The sequence below is a fragment of the Varanus komodoensis genome, unplaced genomic scaffold, assembly GCF_004798865.1.
Source record: "Varanus komodoensis strain SLA01 unplaced genomic scaffold, ASM479886v1 scaffold1, whole genome shotgun sequence".
Taxonomy (NCBI): Eukaryota; Metazoa; Chordata; class Lepidosauria; order Squamata; family Varanidae; genus Varanus; species Varanus komodoensis.
Window position 1 is genome coordinate 71,567,820 of NW_025335268.1, and position 19,342 is coordinate 71,587,161.

General features: G+C 52.0%; 1 protein-coding gene across 2 annotated transcripts in view; it reads right to left on the minus strand.

The window, feature by feature from the left end:
- PODXL (podocalyxin like) overlaps positions 1–19,342 on the minus strand; it is a 64,808-nt gene that overhangs the window by 19,254 nt on the left and 26,212 nt on the right. For both annotated transcript variants that reach the window (XM_044428614.1, XM_044428605.1), the window contains exon 2: positions 1,567–1,998. In XM_044428614.1, the coding sequence (XP_044284549.1) occupies positions 1,567–1,998 (432 nt within the window). The remainder of the gene's footprint in view (positions 1–1,566; positions 1,999–19,342) is intronic.

Genomic DNA, 19,342 nt, shown 5'->3' on the forward strand with positions numbered 1-19,342 from the left:
AACATGCCCACCATGTGCATGTCCAGCCTATCCTTGAACACCCACACCGATGGGGCCTCAGCCACCTCCCGTGGAAGCCCATTCTACACCCTCGGGGTCCCAACTGTCAGGAAATGCTTCCTGGCATCCAAATTGAACCCTGGTTCCCTGAGCTTGGCTCCGTTGGAGCGCTTCCTGCCTTCCTCTGCAGGGGAGAACAGGTCTCTCCCCACCTCCGTGTGACACCCCCTCACGTCACCAACAGATTCCCTCTTACACGCAAATACCGCTTTACATCTAACTGCATGCTTTGGTCTGGCTTTGTTTATTTTAAAGGTAAGTGTACCAGCCAGGGACACCTCCTCTACCCTATAGCGGAATCCCATGTCTGTGCAGGATGATTTATTTCCGACCTCCGCCTTTACACTTCCCCTTTCACGAGGGCTTGTGTTCTCAGCCCTTGGCGAGTCCGGCTCAGCCACATGTTGTGGCATCGCCAAGTCTGCACGGAAAGCCAGCTTTCCAGTAAGGAAAGGGTGAGGGTGTTTTTTGGCAGCAAACAAAGGCAACCCAGAGGGGGAACCTGGGCTCTCCGAGACCGTGTTGTGAAGCTGGCGGGACCAATTCCCAGCATTAAAGGGGCCTCTGAAGGCAGGCCCGGCCCGGCCCCAGGTCTCCGGGAACAGTACAGTTTTTATTGTCACCCTGAAGGCGCACCAAGCAGCACCGCTTGCAAAAGGTTGGCAGAGGGGAGCAGGGCAAAGTTTGTGGCCAAGGAGCCACGCGCTGGGGCACTGTGCCTAGGCAAGCGCAAATCCACACCCGAATGACCCCTGGCGAGAGCTGGAAATAAAGCTCATTCACAGGAGCCAGCAGAACTGCTTGGTCAATGGCAAGCAATTTGTGCTCCCATTTTACAGACAAGGACACCGAGGCCAGGAAATAAGCAGCGAGCACAAGGCTGGCCGCACAACCAGATGGTCGTTTCAATTTCAACTTTAGCCAGCAACCCAAATTAGTGAAAGAAGAGAAACCCTGGCTAAGGCATGGAAAACGGAGCTGCTCCTGCATTGACAGATGAACCATCTGGGTTCTCCCCCAGAAAGAGCTATGCTCTCGTCTCCCCAGCCTCAGAAACGCAGGTCTGAGCAGCTAAGAAAGGCAAAATTCCTCAGCCGGGCCAAACAGGAGCTCAGAGAGCCTCTGCTTGAACATCCCGGGTAGAGGTAAGAGGAGGCCAGGGTGCGCTGTGTCAAATGGCAAGCAGAGGAAACCCCCGTTTTTGAACGGAAAGCGTGTGATCAGGAAGAGAACGCGCAGGGAAGGGCATTTTACAGTGTGTAGGATTTGCTTTCGTTTTATTAACCGGGGAACCATTCCAGAAATGGTGCACCCCACCTGGACGTCGAAGCCCAGGCACCACCCTGCTTCTCCAGGACCCACCTGCCTCCTCCAGCCGGCCCTTCCTCTCACCTATGCGACTGGGGCAAAGACCTGGCCGCCAGGTGGGCTACAGCGAGCAAAGCCCAGGTGGCCAGCCCATTTCTGGAATGCGGGCTCAGCACACGCCGCCCTGCACAGACGCACCTGCGATGGGTTTTCCGGTTGTCTGCTGTGGCTTCTCCGAGGGGGGCACCGTGGTGACCTTCCCGGACAGAGAAGCGCCGGAGGAGGTGGGCTTGGAACCGGCATGCTGAGTGGTCTCTGCAGGAGCTCCCGCGGACATCTGCGAAGGAATGGTCTGAAGAACGGAGGAAGAGGGGGCACGGGACGTCTCTGATGGCGCTTGGGTGATGGACCTCACCGAGCTGGGCCCCGGAGTGGTTCTGCCTGTTTCTGCTGCGCTGCCACTTGGAGGTTTCAGGCTGCTGTTCGAGGCAGGGGAGGAAGCCTGGGTGCCGGGTGTTTTGTGTGCCAAGGTGACAGAAGCCCCAGCGGCTGTAGGCATGGGTGCTGCGGTGCTTTGCTTCGTGGAACTCGTCACCTTTGCAGAAGTGGTCGCATCAGTGGGGTCGGCTCCTAAAAAGAGCCCGAGAGTTAGGCACGTGTTGGAAATGACAGGCTGGTTCATCATGACCTCCCCTTAATTTATGTGTTTTACTCGTCCATGTATTTATTCACTTAGGTATGATATTTTTCCACCACCTGATCAGAGGGGCATCCAACAAACCCAATGCAAACATGCAAGAGGAATCAAGCCATCTGCAGCATCGAGACTGCGATTCATACCTTAACAGCAGCCCTCCTCCAGGGCATCCAAGGTGGTGTACAGGGTGGCTCTCCCCCTGCCGTTTTAGCCTCACAACAGCCCTGTGAGGAAGGCTGTTCCAATGTGTTTATTATTACTTTACGGTTCTCCCAGAGTTTTCCCTCTTTGCAGAAACCCAAAGCAGCTCAATTTGTCTTTCTGGGCCCCCTTTTATCCTCTCAACAACAACCCTTCGAGGTGGTTTAGGCCGACGGGATGTGATTGGCCCAGAGACCCCCTGGGGGCTTCATGGCCAAGTGGGGATTAGAACCCAGCTCACCCCCCCCCCCCAATCATGCCTCCTCCCTGCACCCTTAGATGACAGGTGTGACCAGGTAACCCCCAGATCTGCCAACAGTTTGAGGATCTCACAGCTTCCTCTACATTTGAAAGCACATTCTATAGTTTCCAATTTAGTTGGGCGACACAGACCACCTATATTAATGAATATTTTGAGACAAGCCACATGCTTTATTCTGTTATATTTCTGTTAAGAAGGAAAACATGGAGGTGGGAGGAAGACGTTCCTTGGCCAAACCGAAGGCTCTTTAGTTACAGCGTCCTTTTCGCCAGAGCAGCCAACCATACTGGTTACAAGGAGCATGCCCTCTCCTGCCGTGGGCCCCCTTGGGCTCACTGCCTCTGATGCTGGAGGGAGCGAAGGGCCATGAGGACTAGTGGCCGTGGATAGCTTGCTCCTCCAGGGATTTGTACAAGCCCCTCTGAAAGGCTTCCAAGCTGATGGCCAGCACTACATCTTACAGATGTGAATCCTGCAATTCAGCCCTGTGCTCTGCAAGGAAATCCTTGCCTTGGTCCTGAATCTCGTGGCATCCAGCTTCACGGAATCCCCCCAAATGCTTGTATTACGGTGAAGAGGAAAGTCTGCTTTGTCGAATCAAGCAAAGGGCTATTCCAGCCCATGACAAGCCGGTCCTTTTGTTGGCGAGGAGATACAAACAACAGCCAAGAAGAGCCCCGTGGCACCTTCAAGATGTATTCAAAAGACGCAACACTGGGAACACACGGTGACTCTCGACCTTTAGCACAGCAAAATATGCACACAGACCAGGGAGCCATGAAACGGCTGAGATCCATGGCTCCGGGGACCCCCTGAGGGCTAGACCAGCAGCCCAAGCTGATGTTCACCAGGCAGGACCTGAGCCTTCAGAGGCACCTGAGCTTTCAGAAGCACTCTGCATAACCCTGAAGGTGGCTTCTGCCATTTTGAGCACGAGTTAGGTCAAGGAAAGGTTCTCGCTCATTTATTCTACCCAGACATCCAGAATTTACCTAGGTTCAAGAAGAAGGTGGAGTAGGAGGACGAGGGAGCTGGGCATGTTGAGGCTGAGGGGGGATGTGATATCCCTCTATAAGCACCTCAAAGGCTGCCCCAGAGAGGAAGGTCAAGATCTCTTCTCAGAGTGCAGGACACGGAATAATCAGTTCAAGCTGCGACAACCCAGATTCAGGCTGGACATCAGGAAGACCTTCCTCACTGTCAGAGCAATACGGCAGTGGGACCAGCTGCCTGGAGCGGGGGGGCTCTTCCACAATGGGGGCATTCAAGGCGAAACTGGACAGCCACCTGAGTGGGATGGTGTAACGTGGCGTCCTGCAACAGCAGAGGGTGGACCCAATGGCCTTCATGGCCCCTTCCGACTCTACCTTCCCTGGTTCTGCCCTCCATGGGTGAAGAGAGACTGCGCATGCGGGAAGAGGCAATGCCCACCCTCTGCAACCAAAGTCAAGCAGACTTCCAACAGGCAAATCTGTCCCCCAGATGTCTGGAGTCTGGTTCCCATCAGGCCCAGCCCATATGGCCATTGGTCAGGAACAGGAGCACTTGCAGTGCAAAACATCTGCAGGCCACTCGGCAGGGGAAGCAGGAGCGGGACCCCTGCGTCTTCTTCAGTGAGCCAGCCCAGCAGCCAAGCCAGAGGCCCCCACAGGCCTCTTGGGAGGGAGGAGGGCCCCTCGCAGCTCTTCACGCTTGCCTGCTGGGGCGCTCTGCCCTGGACCGGCTGGTGGTCCAAGCGCCTGACCATCAGCTGCACTCTCACAGGTGAGCACTACTTTTCCCCACCTGGTGGCCTTCAGATTACCCTTCTCATCAGCCCAAATTGCCATGACTAATGGCCGGAAACACTGGGAATTAGAGTCATGCAAATCTATGGTGAGACTATGTTAGAATTCTCCGCTCCACTGCAGTCACTGCACCTAAACAAGGATATTCTTGAAGTGGGAGAGGTGCAGAAGAGGGTAACTAATGTGATCACGGGGCTGGAGCAACTTCCCCACAAGGGGAAACATAGGGGTGCGCAAAATTATGGTGTGGAGAGTGGACAGGGAGACCTTCTCTTCCCTGTCCCTTCATGCTAGGATGCGGGGACAGCCATAAAGCCGGGACAACACAAGCAGAAGCAGCAGCCCAAAGAGGAGACGGACGGCTCCCTAAAGGAAGTCCCGATCTGGAATGTACAGGAGCCGAGCAGGGATGCCATGGGCAGGGCGTCCTTCACGAAGGCGGCTATGAACGGATACTGGTCTTTAGGAGAATGTGCTGGGGAACATGGGGCAGGAGGAGGCTGTTCCACTCCGGTCCTGCTGTGGAATCCCATGAACAGCTTGTTGGCCACTGGGTGGAAAGAATGCGAGACCAGATGGACCCTGTCCCAGACGGAGAACGGGCCTTCCTATGTCCTTCTCTTTTGTCCAAAGCAGCTGGAAAGCACCCAGCCAGAAGACGGCTGTTTTCCACGGCCCCGTGTGCCTAGGCTCTCTCGCGAAATGTCAGAGAAGGACCTCTTCAAGGTGGGGAGGGGCACAAAGGTTGGCCCTCCGGAAACTGCCGATGGCAATGCCATCGTCGGTGACGGCTGGCCCTGCTGCTTGGGCATGATGGGTGATGGAATCCCACCTCTGGGTGCGATCAGGCTGGGATGACTCGGCTAGGATGTTTTCATTGGTTCCAAGCCAGCAAGATGTGGGGGTCAAGGTCAGGATTCGTAAGACGCAGCACCCTACGGGGCCAGGCCCGGATATGGGCACGCTGTCCCTGGTGGGGGCCATTCCAAGCCGTTGAGAGCAAGAACGCAACGCTAAAAATAACAGAACGGCTCCCCGACCCATCCCTTCCTCCTCCGCCTCCACCTCCGAGTCTTTTTGTGGTTCAGGCAGGATCATTTCCTATCTCGAGAGCTTCCTCCGGCCTCCGTGGTGACATGGTTTGAAAGGCTCAGAATCTATTAATAGTGGGAAAGGGAAACAGAAAAGAATGACTGAGGAAATAGTGCGGGAGGGGGGGCACACCCTGCCTGGACAGACGGGCAAGTGGCTGGCACGGAGCCGCGGCTACGCCCGGGTCGGGCTGGGAAAGTCGGCACCCGCTGTCCGTGCCTCCAAGCGCCGGGGCTGCGGGAAGAGGCACCAAACGCCTGCCTCTCCCCGCAGTCTTTTCCGATGAGGGCAGCTGCTTGGGATGCCGAAATCCCACAAGGAACCCGGGAGCCAGGGCCTCGTCCCGACTGGGGGTGATCGCCGGTGTGAGGGGAGAGCCAGGTGGGGCTGGGGAGACCCCGTCTTGAGTTCCTGCTCAGCCACGGAGCCCTGGGCCAGCTGGGGGCTCTCAGCCTGGCCTACCTCTCAGGGTTGTTTTTCTGAGGAGAAAACAGAGAGGAAGAAGCTTTTCATCCATAACTATTCTCTCTCTCTCTCTCTGACACATACAGGCACATTTTCTTCTTCTCTGCTCTCCATTGACTGCTGACTGATAAAACTCTATCTGGGAACAGAAGTTTGAAAAAGCTGGTCTTTCCCCTAAGTCAGAGGTTAAGGTAATAACATCCTAAAGCCCATGACACCCCCCACACCTACTGCCTCCTCCAGCCTGGGTAGGGCTGGGTGGGGGATGCTGCCCAGGGGTCCCCTGAACGAGAGCGTTTGAGGATCGCCAGAATGGAGGCCGTGGCCGCTGCTTCAAGAGCATCCCGGGAGTGGGACCGAGGGCTGCAGAACCTCGGTAGCCCTGGCAAGAGAAAGCCCGCTGGCCAGGCCGGGAGGGTGGCCCACGGGGGCTCCTGTCCGCTCTGGTCTCGCTCATCCTCATTAGAAACTGCCGCACGACTCTAAATTACAAGATGGCAGAACGAGGCGGTCCTGGGGGAGGACAACTCAGTCTTCCCCAACCTTTTCCCCTGTAGCTCCAGATGTGCCCACCCATGGGAGACCCAGGCCAGAGATAATGGGAGCTGTAGTCCAACCCAAGCCAGGGATGGTGGGAGTTGTAGTCCAACCCATCTGGGCTTGCTCCAGGTTGGAAAAAGCTGGCCCACCTCTTCTCTTCTCCCACTTCAATCTCCTGTTTAGTGATCCATCCAGAAGAAGCTTCATGGGAAGGCAGCTGGGTGCAGTGGCGAGCAGGTGAAAGACAGAAAGAAAGAGTTAAGAAGTCACCGAAGAGGTCTGGCACTTCGGGAACTGCAAGTGACTGAACAGCAACGAGACCTGGGCATCGGATCTTTTGCGACAGGCCTCTGAGAGAGGTGTTTGGCAGCTCTAAGCTTCTGTTGTTTTTCCGCTGGTTCTTTCTGGCCCTGAGGGCCAGAAAATGGCCCAGTTCTCAGCCCTCTTATGCATCACATTGTGCAAACCCGACAAGGGTGGTTTGTAAGACGGCAAAGCCACCTTGGTCCCTGCACAACCCTAAGGCAGCCTAGGGGTTGTGCAAGGGTCGTCTAAGCAAGCCATGCTGGACTGCGGTGTTTCTGCCAAGCCAGCCAACGCATTTCCACCCGCACCGGAAACCGTCCATTCCTTCCCTAGCTCCCTTCAGCCCTGGAGGGGCCATTCAAGGAGTCAGGGACATGGTTAATGGCAGAAGACCCCTTTGGCTCACTAACCACCTTCCTGGCGATTCAAATACTTTCGCTACATGTTTTCTCGTACCGCAATGCGAGAGAAAGCGCCAACTTCCGTGGAATGGCACTGCACATGGCTTGGCCTCCAAGGCCATTGCAAGAGAGAAAAAAGGAGAGGCGCCCATCCAAGAGGAACGGGAATCCTAATCCACTAAAGCTATTACACAAACACAGGCTGCTAAATTCACCTTTGCAAGCATTTCCACTGGATTCTTCTAAAAACTCCACTGGAACAACCCAGGAGGCTGAAGAGCCCTGGACTACACTGCAGGACTACACTGAAGGGCTGGCATGGCCCACAATCTCTCAGTTAGTCAGTGGCGTGTGGATCGCGGAACGATGCAGGTTCTTTTGCCAGAGTGGCAGGGAAATTCCCAACACTGAAACGTGCTTGAGTTGACTTGGCCATTTATCCATCTGTGCGGCAAGGGGTCCTCTCCAGAGAAACCCGCAGTCCTGATGTGACAGCCCTTTTCAGAAACTTGAATGGCTGTCACACAGAGGGATGTGAAATTGGGCTTCCTTCTTGTGCTTGCTGGAATTCTTTCCCCAGCTCAGCTCTGGCCAGGAAGTGAGCTGAACTGAGCAAGCAGTTGTAGGATCTGGTTTCGCCTCACTTTTTAACTTCCTGCTGCATTTAGGCCCATGAAATACTAGCCAGGGAGGCCATGGCGGCTCAGAAACACACTCTTTGCTCAAAGTGTGTGCAAACTCTTTGCTCAAAGTAGGCAAATGCACAATTCTTGGCACAACGTACGCAAGGCCAGCAAGACGTATGCGAAAGCAAAATTCCCACCTAAACTCACTTCCTGCTGGACTCCCATATGAGCCTTCGGTGAGGTGGAGATTGGTAAGCAAGAAAATGCTCTGGAGTCTGTGGAGCTGAACTGAGGAAACCCAATGGATTCCTACTTCCAAACTGGATTTCTCACACATCCCCTAGCCACAAGAGGAGGGCCAGGATCTCTTGTCTGTCATCCCAGGCTGCAGGACACAGACTAACCGGGTTACATTACACGAAGCCAGATTCTGGTTACATATCAGGAGGAACTTCGTGGCTGTTGGAATGACATGACAATGGAGCCCATGACCTGGGGAGGTGGTGCGCTCTCTCGCTCTGGAGGCCCTCAGGAGGCAGCTGGACAGCCGCCCGAGAGGGGTGGTTTAATTGAGAGTCCCGCACTGAGTTATATGGCGAAAGAAGAAACCAAGGATTAAACTAAAAATACTTCAAGAGGCTAAAGAGAATGGGGGCTTTGGTCTCCCTGACAGGATGTTGTACTATCAACTTCTGTGTTAACTTGGCTAAAAGGATGGATAACTTTAAGAAATAAGAGAATCTTGTATCCTGAAGGGCATGATTTGCAAATAGGCTGGCATGCTTATATGTGGTATGAAAAGGCTAAGCTACATGGCTCTTTTTTAAGTCACTATATTAGAAAATCATTAATGCCGGTGTGGGAAAAGTTAAAGACAAAATTGTATAATAAATTACCAAGATGGCTTTCACCTATGGAAGCTTTGGTATATCCAAATGCACAGAACTTTGAAGGGATCATAAGATATGATGACATTTTGGATAAGGGCGGAGGATTGAAATTGAATCAAGAAACACAAGAACAAGGATCCAATATCTCTTGATGGCATAAGGTACAGATACAATCGAGATATGCTAAAGATTATAAAACGTGGGGTTTTTATAAGGACTTAACAGCATTTGATCAGGTGATGTTTAAATCAGATGAGAAAATGATTAAAAGACTATATAATTTCTTACTTGATAAGAGAATGGAAGATGAACAGGTTAAGGAAACTATGATAACGTGGGCACAAAACTTTGGATATAATATTGAATTAGAAAAATGGCAAAAGCTGTGGGAGAGAAATATTAAGGTAACATTAGCAACTTCGTATAAAGAGAACCTGTATAAAATGTTTTATAGATGGTATCTGTCGCCAAATAGATTAGCTAAGATGTTTCCAAATATGTCAAATGGATGTTGGAAATGTAAACATAAATTGGGTACTTTCTATCATATGTGGTGAACTTGTGATAATGTGAAAAAGTATTGGATTAAAATACATAAATGGCTTGAGGAAATGTTACAAAAATCCTTAGCTTTTAAACCTGAAGTCTTCTTATTAGGCATTATACCTGTTGATATTAGTAAACAGGAAATGCACTTGATTTTACATGTAATCACTGCAGCAAGGATTGCACTTGCTCAACACTGGAAAAGTGAAGAACCACCCACCGACGAACTGATCCTAAAAAAGATCTTGGACTGTGTGGAAATGGATAGACTGACTTTGTCATTGAACGAGAAAGAAGACACTGATATCTATCAAACTTGGGACTCTTTTTATTATTGGCTAGAGAAGCAGGACTTCGTATAGATTATGTTTCTAGGTTATCATAAATGGAAAAAAAATGTGGGGGCTGACCCAGCAGGCTCAATGTTTTTGATGACTGATGTTTTTAGTTTTACTTTCGTTTTAGGACTAAAAAATTTGAATAAAACTTATTATAAAAAAAAAGACAGTACTGCACTGAGCAGGGGCTTGGACCCGAAGGCTTCAGAGGCCCAGCTCGGTTATTCAACAGTTTTATAAGTCCGCAAATGCCACAGAATGAACGAACCCAAGACCTTCTCTGCTCTGAGCATTTGCTGCACTGCTGTGTTCCTTTAATTCCGATTTCCTGGGAAGGAAAAATAGCAATCAGCAAATGCAGGAAATTGATTCATTTTGAGAAACATTTCGCTTCCTGGCTGACTCCGTCACGCTGCAGCTATTGTGGCTTGTACCGCTGACCTCTGCCCTAATACTTGGTTTCTTTTATCCACCCCACGTTTAAATCTCTTGCTGCACAAGATCTAAATGGTGGGGAATGCCACGGCTCGGCGGGGCAGTGGAACAAATTCCTGTCTAATATGAAAAGCTGCATCCGAATCTGCCACGGAGGGGAGACGGGGCTGGCAAAAGAGGGCAGGGCAGACCCCCATCCGGCGCGCTGAAGGGCTCTCCCACATCAGCTGCAGGTGAGGCGCAAAGATGAGATCAGATTTATGTTCCTTCTCCTCCAAGATACACACCGTGCTTCCCTGTGAACAAATTTCTGGCGAAGCCTGGAAAATCTGTTCAGAACTTCCAGTGTGAGGCAGAGGGGAGCAAACGGCTCACACAGGACAGGAAAGAAGTCAGGAAAAGCTGGACAGGAAGACCAGGGGACGTGGTCCAAGTCCAGAGCAGATGCCTCAGCCAGCATCGCTACATGAAGGAAACCGACTCGTGCTCCGTGACGTCGTTCTTTCCCTGTCCTCGAGGCAGCCGTGGCGGGGCAGTTTTGCAGTGAGCTCTCGCCATGTGGCGCTCCGCAGACTCTGCGCACTGGCGGGCACATTTGGAACGATGGGGGAGAGTTGTGGGCACTCTCACAAAATGGCTGCTGTGGGAAAAGGGCTGGGCCCGTTCATGAAATGGCCCCCCTGGGGGGCATGAATGAATGATAGCAAAATACTCAAGTCCCAGGGGGCGAAGAAGAGAAACATAAAGACATGCAACTTGCCCGGGAACTGTGGTCCGAGGGGAGAGACTAAGTCCAAGCTTTGGAGTGAAAACGCCACAGTTTTGAACCCAAATAAAGATGGTGCTGGAGGAGAGCCCTTTGCTGTGCAGCGTATCAGCCTCCCCCACCCTGCAATTACTTTTTAAAACTTAAGCAACCAAATAAAAATCGGAAGGGGCAGCTGTATCTACTGAGGGAGATGTCCCTGTTCGATGACCCCGGTCTTAGCGACTCCGCTGCTGCACACGTCAAAGCAGCTGGCAGGGGAGAGAAGAGGGGCTTAAATGCTTTGTCCTGGGTCCCTCTCCTGATCTACGTTAGAAGCAATTTGCTTCACCACCACCAGCATCATCGTCATCGTCATGGCAGCACAGGTATGTCGTTTCCCATTTCAGGTGTATTAGTGGGTGGTAGGGAGAAGAGGTATATACCTACATAAACACGTACAAACCTCTTTGTTTCTGTTGCAGGTTTGAGCTTTTGGCTAGCCATTGCTATTCACGAATGCATTTATTCAAAGCACTGGCTGTGAGCTGATCAGCCAGAAGCGCTTCCAGGAAGGCCTCCAAAGGTCAACAGCAAGACCATCTCTTCCCTCGGGCTTACATCATGCGTGTCTGTGGGAAGCGCACGAGAAAGACGCGAGCGAGAAGCACCCTCTCCCGCAGCTCGTCTGGGGAGGGATGCTGCTTCTATGAGTACAGGTACTACAGGTAGGCACCAGGAGGAATCCAACGTCACGTATTTCATTATTTTCTCCATGCCGTTCGAAGCGCACCAAGAGAGATGCCTCTTGTAAGTGGCCCCCAGCCCCCACCTGCTAAAAAGAAAAAAATATGAAACTAACTAGAGGTGGAGGGTTGGGTCTGTCTGTCTGTCTTTCCACTCCACCCTCCACCAAAAGTGGTTCCTAAGCAATTTGCATAATAGAGGTCTCAATTCAGTGAACGCAGACAAATAAAGGCCTACAGTTCCCAGAATCCCCAGACTGCCCGTTAATGAGCACACCATGCAGTTGGACCCCATATTGGGGTACACACACTTGGGGGTAGAGGGGAAAAAACAGGAACCAAAGGGGTTTGCAAAAACCATAAGTTGAGAAAAACTGCACGAAAGCTTCCAGTTTTGCAAAGTAATTAACAATCGCCACTTACAAAGATGACGCATTCGGTGCATGAGCTTTCGGTTTTGCCGCTGGACAAACCTCTGTGGGGTTTAGATACCCCCCCAAAAGTCCCACAGCATATTTTTTTGAACTGTTTTGTTTACTATGAAGAAAAGTCAAATGTGCCAAACTACAGATCCCCCTCCATTTAGGGCAGCTAAACATCCTCCGGAAAATGGTCTTTCCATCATGCTACCACCTGGCCATTTCTCCCGAGACGGGCGCTAAACCTTGGGCCTCCCGCACACAAAGCTGGGGCTCTACTGTGGAACATCCGCCTGCTCCAAGCCCTGGCCAGGGTAAGAACCCTCTGCTGGCCAGCCTTGGGGGCTGGCACCCCCCCCCCCTTAAAAACCATGCGCCTTCTTTCCATTTTCTGCAACGCAGCGCGTTGTCCAAACACATCCCCTGAGGAACAATGCAGAGCCACCTCGTTATGCAAGGAGGTGGCTTCAGAGCCGGGGGAGGCCTTTGTGCAGGCTGGTCTTTAAATAGCTTTGAATTATGGGAAGGAGGGTGGGCCCTGCCCTTCTCTTCCAAAGGATCTGGAGCTTCAAAGAATGGGAGACAAGCTTCTGCCAAACTTCCCCTGGCCAGCGGACGCCAGGAAACTTCGCCATAAATATCTGAAGATGGAGACAAATCACACTGCCAAAACCCACACTAGAGTTGACCTGGAGACAAAGCACCGGCTCTCCCGCCATCTTTTTCTCTGGGACGAGGTGGCTTTTCCTGTTTTGGACCAGGCCCCTGGTGAAGCAGGCTGGGGCTATCCCATCCCCCTTCCCTATTTTCCTGATTTCAGCCCTCTCCTTTTGGCCATGGGAAGGGGAAGAGCGGTACAATGCAGGCAACGGGCTTTTCCCCATGCTGCAGCTCACAGGAACAATCCCAGATCAGAGGAATGACAAGGGCGGGGAGAGGAGCGGCTATTCCTCGCAGGTGCCAGCAAAAATGTGCGAGAGGAGAAATGAGGGAGGGAGGATAGGAGGGCGAAAGGGTTCCTGACATTGCATAAAGCAATTGGGATGGATGGATGGATGGATGGATGGATGGATGGATGGATGGATGGATGGAAGAGGGAGCTGAAAGGACTCCACCAAATCTGATTTACGAGGGCCGAAGGAAGCCTCGGGTAAAACTTCTCCCCTCCCCTCCTGCTGTCCCTGTCCTCCCCAGCCTACACAGAAAGCTTCTTCAGAGACTTGGAGCAGGACCCCGAATCATCTCCCCTCCAGCACTGTGGACAGGCAGAGCTGGTGCAGCATGGCGGACTGGACTGGACCGGACCGGACTAAAATTGGCTGCCTCTTGCTGCCGCTGGTGGACGCACCTGCAGTCGTTCACAGCTGGGTGGGGTGGTGGTGGTCTGGGGGGTCTGGGTTCCACTCCCCACTCTGCCATGGAGCTCACCTGGGGCCAGTCAGAGCCTCTCAGCCTAACTTGCCTTGCAGGGTTGTTGTTGTGGGGATACAGTGGAGCGCTCTGTCTTCCTTGCGGGAAGGAAAAGGGAGGGATATACATATAACTGAATGGGTGCGATCAAGACACACTGCAAAATGCACACCGAGGGCTTGGCAGCACATGAGCTGATGGGAATCAACTAGAAATAATGAGAGAGCGTGAATGCGTCCTACTGACTGGCTTTCAAAGCAGCTTTTCTTCCACAAAACTTCTAGCAACGGATGCCTATCCTGAAAGAGACCTTGACTGATGGGTATTTCACAGTCGTATTGGCTTTGCCTCCTCCAAGGAGCTGAGGAGAGGTCTGAACTTAGGTCTGCCCAGGCCAAGTCCACCACGGTGCCCCGATCCAGCCTGATCCGACCAAGGGTCTTCCCGCCTAAGTATCTCATATTCCGCCCCCCTCCCGGCACCGAAGTTTGGCCCTCTTGGCAAAGACAGGGCCCCGGCTTCCAGCACTGTGTTCCGACAGCATAACCGCCCACATGAGTTGGGAGTTGCCTGAACCACGGGTGCGTGTTGAAGCATGAACCCAGCAAACCACGGTGACCCACTCCCGGTTCATAGCCCAACGCCAAAGCACAGGTTGTCTTCATGGATTGTTTGTTCATGCAGCTGAGTTCAGGCAACATGAGAACCCAGGTCTGAGCGACAGCCTATGGTTTAACGGCAATCCAGACTCAACCCATAATCACCCCAGGAGGCTCTGGCTTGCCGTGTTGCCGGGCCCCACCATACTGGGTGCCTGTGCCTCCAATTTCATTTCCCACAATCCCCCCAGGTGAAGTATGCCTCCAAAGGATTGTGGGGGATTTAAATGGCAGTTCCTAGTGCTGCCGCCACCACAGCCGCCCACCACCTCCCAATGCAGGAGGTCCACAGAGGGCACGCCAGCTGGGTCCAGTGGCCGAGAATGGACTGTCATGGAAGCACATGCTTGTTGCTCGAAACACGGGCTGAGCCCACACACTAAGAAGCCCATGAAGAACCGATTACTCATGGCTGGGTTGAGCACCGTGCTCCGTTTGCCGAGGCTGGCTATCTCGGATGGTTCAGACAACACAGTAACCCATTTCTCAACAACAGTTCAGACGACCCACGCTCAACCCATACCGAACTCCCGAATGTGGATTAATTGTGCTGCCTGAATGCAGCCACCATCAAGGGACCACTGGAATCCGGTACAGGCACTGCCCGGAATTCTTTTCACTGGGAGTTCTTGGCTTTGGACCTGGAGTTCTCTGTATGCAGAAGATGCCCTCTTCAATACGCTAGGGGCCATGCTCTGCGGACTTCAAGCAGGGCGCATCCAAGGGACACAGGCCTACTCAAAGCAGGAGACAAGGGAGGAAAGGGGGAAATGAAAGGGGAAGAGGCCCCCCTAACGCCTCTCTGTGTGAAGATTCCTACTCAGCCCTGGCTGTTGACTCACGGCTCAGAACCGGGGTCAGCGGTGGGATCGGCTTTAAGAAAGCATCCAAGCAATGCGACTTCGGGGGTGCTCACGTCTGGTTCCCACTGCTCTGCACAACCGTGGGATGTTGACACAGGCTGCGTCATTCGGGCATTTCCCGTCTAAAACTTGAAGGAATGCAGGGTCGGCAGCAAGCGGTGAGCTTGGCAGTGGAGGGGGTGGGTGGGGGGGCAGATTTGCCAAAGCAGAGGTCGGCACAGGCCACTGCAGGCCTGGGAAAGCCACCCCACAGTGGAGTTTGAAAAGGGTAGCAAAACCCTCGGGGGCAAACACACTGCTCTCTGCAATCAGGACTTCTGTATAACCTGGAGGTGGGCGGGTTGCAGAATTTCAAGCAGAAATGACCGGGGGACTTTGCAGTCCATCCAACGGTGAAGCACATGAAAAATTTCACCAGATGATCCGAGCAGGTTCAGGCAGGACAGCATGCAAAATCCACAGGAGATGCATTTCGCGACTTTATGGCAAAAGAGTTCCTATGAGTAAGAGGAAAATATTGTGCAAAAGAGTGAATTAAGAGAGGGGGAACACAGAGCCCTTCTCTCAGGACTGAGTTAACCTGATGCATAACCAGTTCAAAAAAATGTCCCTTTGGTTTAGAACAGCCTTCACGCCACTCATCAAAGCCTCAGTTTAGTGAAAAAGTGGCCCCCATCCCCTCACCAGCTTCTAAGAGGCCGTGGGTTCTTTTGAATGCCCAGATCCATAGCTGGAAACGGAACTCCAATCTTGGAGTTGGGAACTGCATTCTGAATCCCCCACCACAGCCAGTGAGGAAGCGGCGATGCAACTTCGGGGAGGCTCACGCTTGTCTGGCTGTGTCTCCGAAGTTGGAAAATTGACCTCGGAGACGGGGAAAGGGGTCAGGGAAGGAAAAAGACCAGGGCCATGAAGTTACGATGGGCCTCCACCTTCCTTCCCCCCCGCCCTCTGGCAGGCTGATGTCCCACGGAGGTTTTCTAGCAGAACTGCTCAGCTGGAAGAGCAGGGAAGGAGAGTCCACCCCTTTGCAGAGGTACTCATTACCCAAGACGAGGGAGAGGCTTAAGCCAAAACAGGCTGGGGGGTTTGGCCCTGCCCAATTTGTTTTTCCGCACCCACCCACTGGAAGGCGGCCCCCGAAATCACTGACATCCCAAAATTCAACTTCGGTGGTGTTCTCTCTCCATTTATGCTCTGTCCAGTCTCCAAATGCGATGCTTTTCAATGCTGCGAATTTCTCGCAAACGCAAAGTCTTTCGGCACCGTCATTTCCCGTTTTGGCCTGGGCCAAGGCCTGAGCGATCGAACTCACATCTGAAGCAGGGCTGGGCCGGTGTAAAAGTGAAGAGGAAAATCTACCCTGGAACAAGGCTCCGGTTGCAGACAAGTTTGAGATCAAATACAAGGACATGAAGGCCAGGCATCTCTTCTCGGTCCCTCACCCCTTCCTCTAACCGCACATTCCCTGGCGGTTCCCCAACTCTTCCCCACGCCCCACCTCAAAACTGCACCGAGGAGGAGGGCAGGATCGCAGAAATCTGTGCCCGAGCGCATGACTGTCCCGGGCTTTTCCTTGCCGGAGCCCATCTGTGTGATGTATTTTTAATTCATAGAACAAAATCCAAAACTGGCAAGCTTTTGTGATGCCAAAAGTTGCTCACTGACTCCTCAGACTCGATTTGCACAAAACTTTTAGAAAGAGAACTCAGTCAAGGAGCTAATTTCCATCAATCATTTAAGAAATGACTTAAATGACTGATGTTTTTAATGTCAGTTTGTAGAGAAAATAATAAAATTATTATTATTATTTTTTAAAGCTAATTTTCAGCTGAACCTGCACCACAAGCTAAGATTAGGGACTGTCTCCTTCAAGAGAAGCAACACTCTCCTACCAAAACAGTAGATGAGCACAGCTGAGGTGGATTCGGGAACCTAGGTGCTGCAGCCCATTGGGAGAAGGGACTCCAAGCATCCTTCAGGGCATGGATTCATTTAATGCTTAGGTCCTCATTGGTTTACCGACGGAGCGCCCTTTTGCTGGGAACGGCAGTGCTGCAAGCTTTGCAGGAATGATTCTTATGGTTCCCCTTCTCCATGTATTCCATATGGGGAATATATTCTTGCAAAACTCATGCAGACACTAGAAAAGCAATAATGCGAGCCCTCTTGAAGCTAATTAGCGGACAAAGATTTTGCCAGCCTCTCTTGTGAAGGAACTGATAATGGGAAGCAAAAGAAAGTTTGTTGAAGTCTCTGGAGCGGCTTGTTAATTTCGGCCGCCAATTTTCTGTGCTGAGAACAAGATAAGCCCTTCAAAGTCTGAGCTGGAGCTGAATCAGATCCACCCCTCCCCTTAAAAAATAAATAAAATAAAAGAGCCCAGCTGGTCATTAATTTCATTGCCTTCCTCCACCCAAGATGCCCAAGGGCTGCCAAGGGAATCGGCTTAGGGCTTAGTTGCTCTGCAGGTCCCGGGGCTAATGAGCCCTCTCCCAGTAAGTCCGGGGGCTTGTTCCATCTCTCTCACACAAGCACAAATGAGGCAGAAGCAAAAAACAGAAAACCTAATCCAGGGAACACAAGAAAAGATCCTACTCCTTCTGCTCTGCTCACACAGAAATCAAGAGCCAAGAGTGTGCATGCTCTGTCTTTCCTCATTTCCTTTCTTTTCCCCCTTTTTGCCAGAGCATCCTGGAATCATTTCGGAACTAGGAGTTAGTGTGCAAGGCTAGTGCTCAATGCTTAAGTTGCACGAACAACACCGGAGGCCTTTCTCCAAGTCCCACCTCCAAGGAAGGCTCACTTGGCAGCAACTGGAAAAGGGGCCTGCTCTGTGGTGGCCCAGAGTCAAGGAAATACTTGAGACATGGACCGCCCGCAGCCAACTCCGTTGTCTTTTGGCACCAAGCTAAGCTGCCTTCTATTCCAAGTCCTGCAACCCATGCGGGAAGGAGGGGGATGATGCAAGATGTTTTAACAGGCCAGCTGCATTAATTTGTCCTGATTATTTAAATTGCTTACTTTGGGATTTTTACATTTCTGTCTGAACTTCGATTATGTTTTTATTGTTGTGTTAAATACAGTATTTTATGCATGGTTATAATGGGTCCAAAGAGCCTCAGCTACTGAGCAGTACAGAAATGAAATGAATCGGTCAGTCAACAATGATTGTAAATCAGTAATTCAAGTCACGTGAAACACTTTCAAGCTGAAGGTTCGGTTGCCAGGAAAAATCTGCCAGTTCTTCATTCTGGAGCTAAACGTCCCCAGGTCTGATCAGGACCTGAGGACACCTGGGGAACCCTGTGAACGCCACCTGGACTTCCAAGATGCATGGAGAGGAACCAAACAAGCCAAAGAAGTGTTCCTGGGATAGATTTCAGCACCTGGCTTCTCCGGCCGGATGGCCTCCGGAGGAGGAGGACAACCGCACCCGGCCATCCTGGGTTCCCCCAGGGGGTTCGCACCAAGCCATAGAATTACAAACCACAACTGCAGATCATCCAGGGTTGCAGGAAATGCCGAGATAAAAAGTGTAAAAGAATTTAAACAGCTCGAGTGAATTTCACTAACAATGCCAGTGTTAAAGGGCAGCAGATGTAAACGCTCAACTGCGCATCAAAGCCTTGGAGGAGAGTCCAGACTTAACCCGGCGCTGAACAGATGGACAGTGTTGGCACCTGGTGGGTCTCAGTAGCTGTCAATGATGGGGGCCACCACTGGGAAGACCCTTCCCCTCACAGCCACCCTTGGAAGCGGCCCTCAGAGGAAGGTCTTAACTATTGGTTGTCGTGTTAATGACACAGCCTGAGCAGAGGAAAAAGCAGCCATGATCTTTAGACCAGTACTGGAGCTGTGGGTGTGCCTTTTCTCTCATTTATTCGTTTAAAACTTTTCCGTATCGTCCAACAACAACAGTGGGGTGGACGGTCTCTTATCCAGCCCAGTTGTGCTGTGAACACAGAGGTAACTTTCTTGCATGGCACGAAGGGAAATGGGCGCTACAAGATGCGACTGATCCAAACCCTTCAGACATTCCTGGTAGGGAAAACATTTGACATCTCGGACACCTTTTAATCAGGCTGTTTTGTCCTTGCCAGGTACACATGATAAGCTCCTGCGAGACATCCTTGTCTGTAGGGTAGACAGTAACTACATGGGCCACTTTGTCGTTGTTCCGTCGCAAAGCCGTGCCTGACTCTCCTCCATCCCATGAACCACAGCAAGCCAAGTCCTCTTGCCCTCCACTCACCCCCACGCCCACTGCACCAGTGATGCCATCCAGCCTCCTCATCCTTTCCGATTCTTCCCAGCATCAGGCTCTTCTCCAGGGAGTCCTTCCTTCTCATGAGGTGGCCAAAGTATCTGAGCTTTAACTTCAGGATCTGGCCTTCTAAAGAGCAGTCGGGGTTGATCTCCTCTAGGACTGACCGGTTTGATCGCCTTGTGGTCCAGGGGACTCACAGGAGTCTCCTCCAGCACCACCATTCAAAGGCCTCAATCCTTCGGCGCTCAGCCTTCCTCATGGTCCAGCTTTCACAGC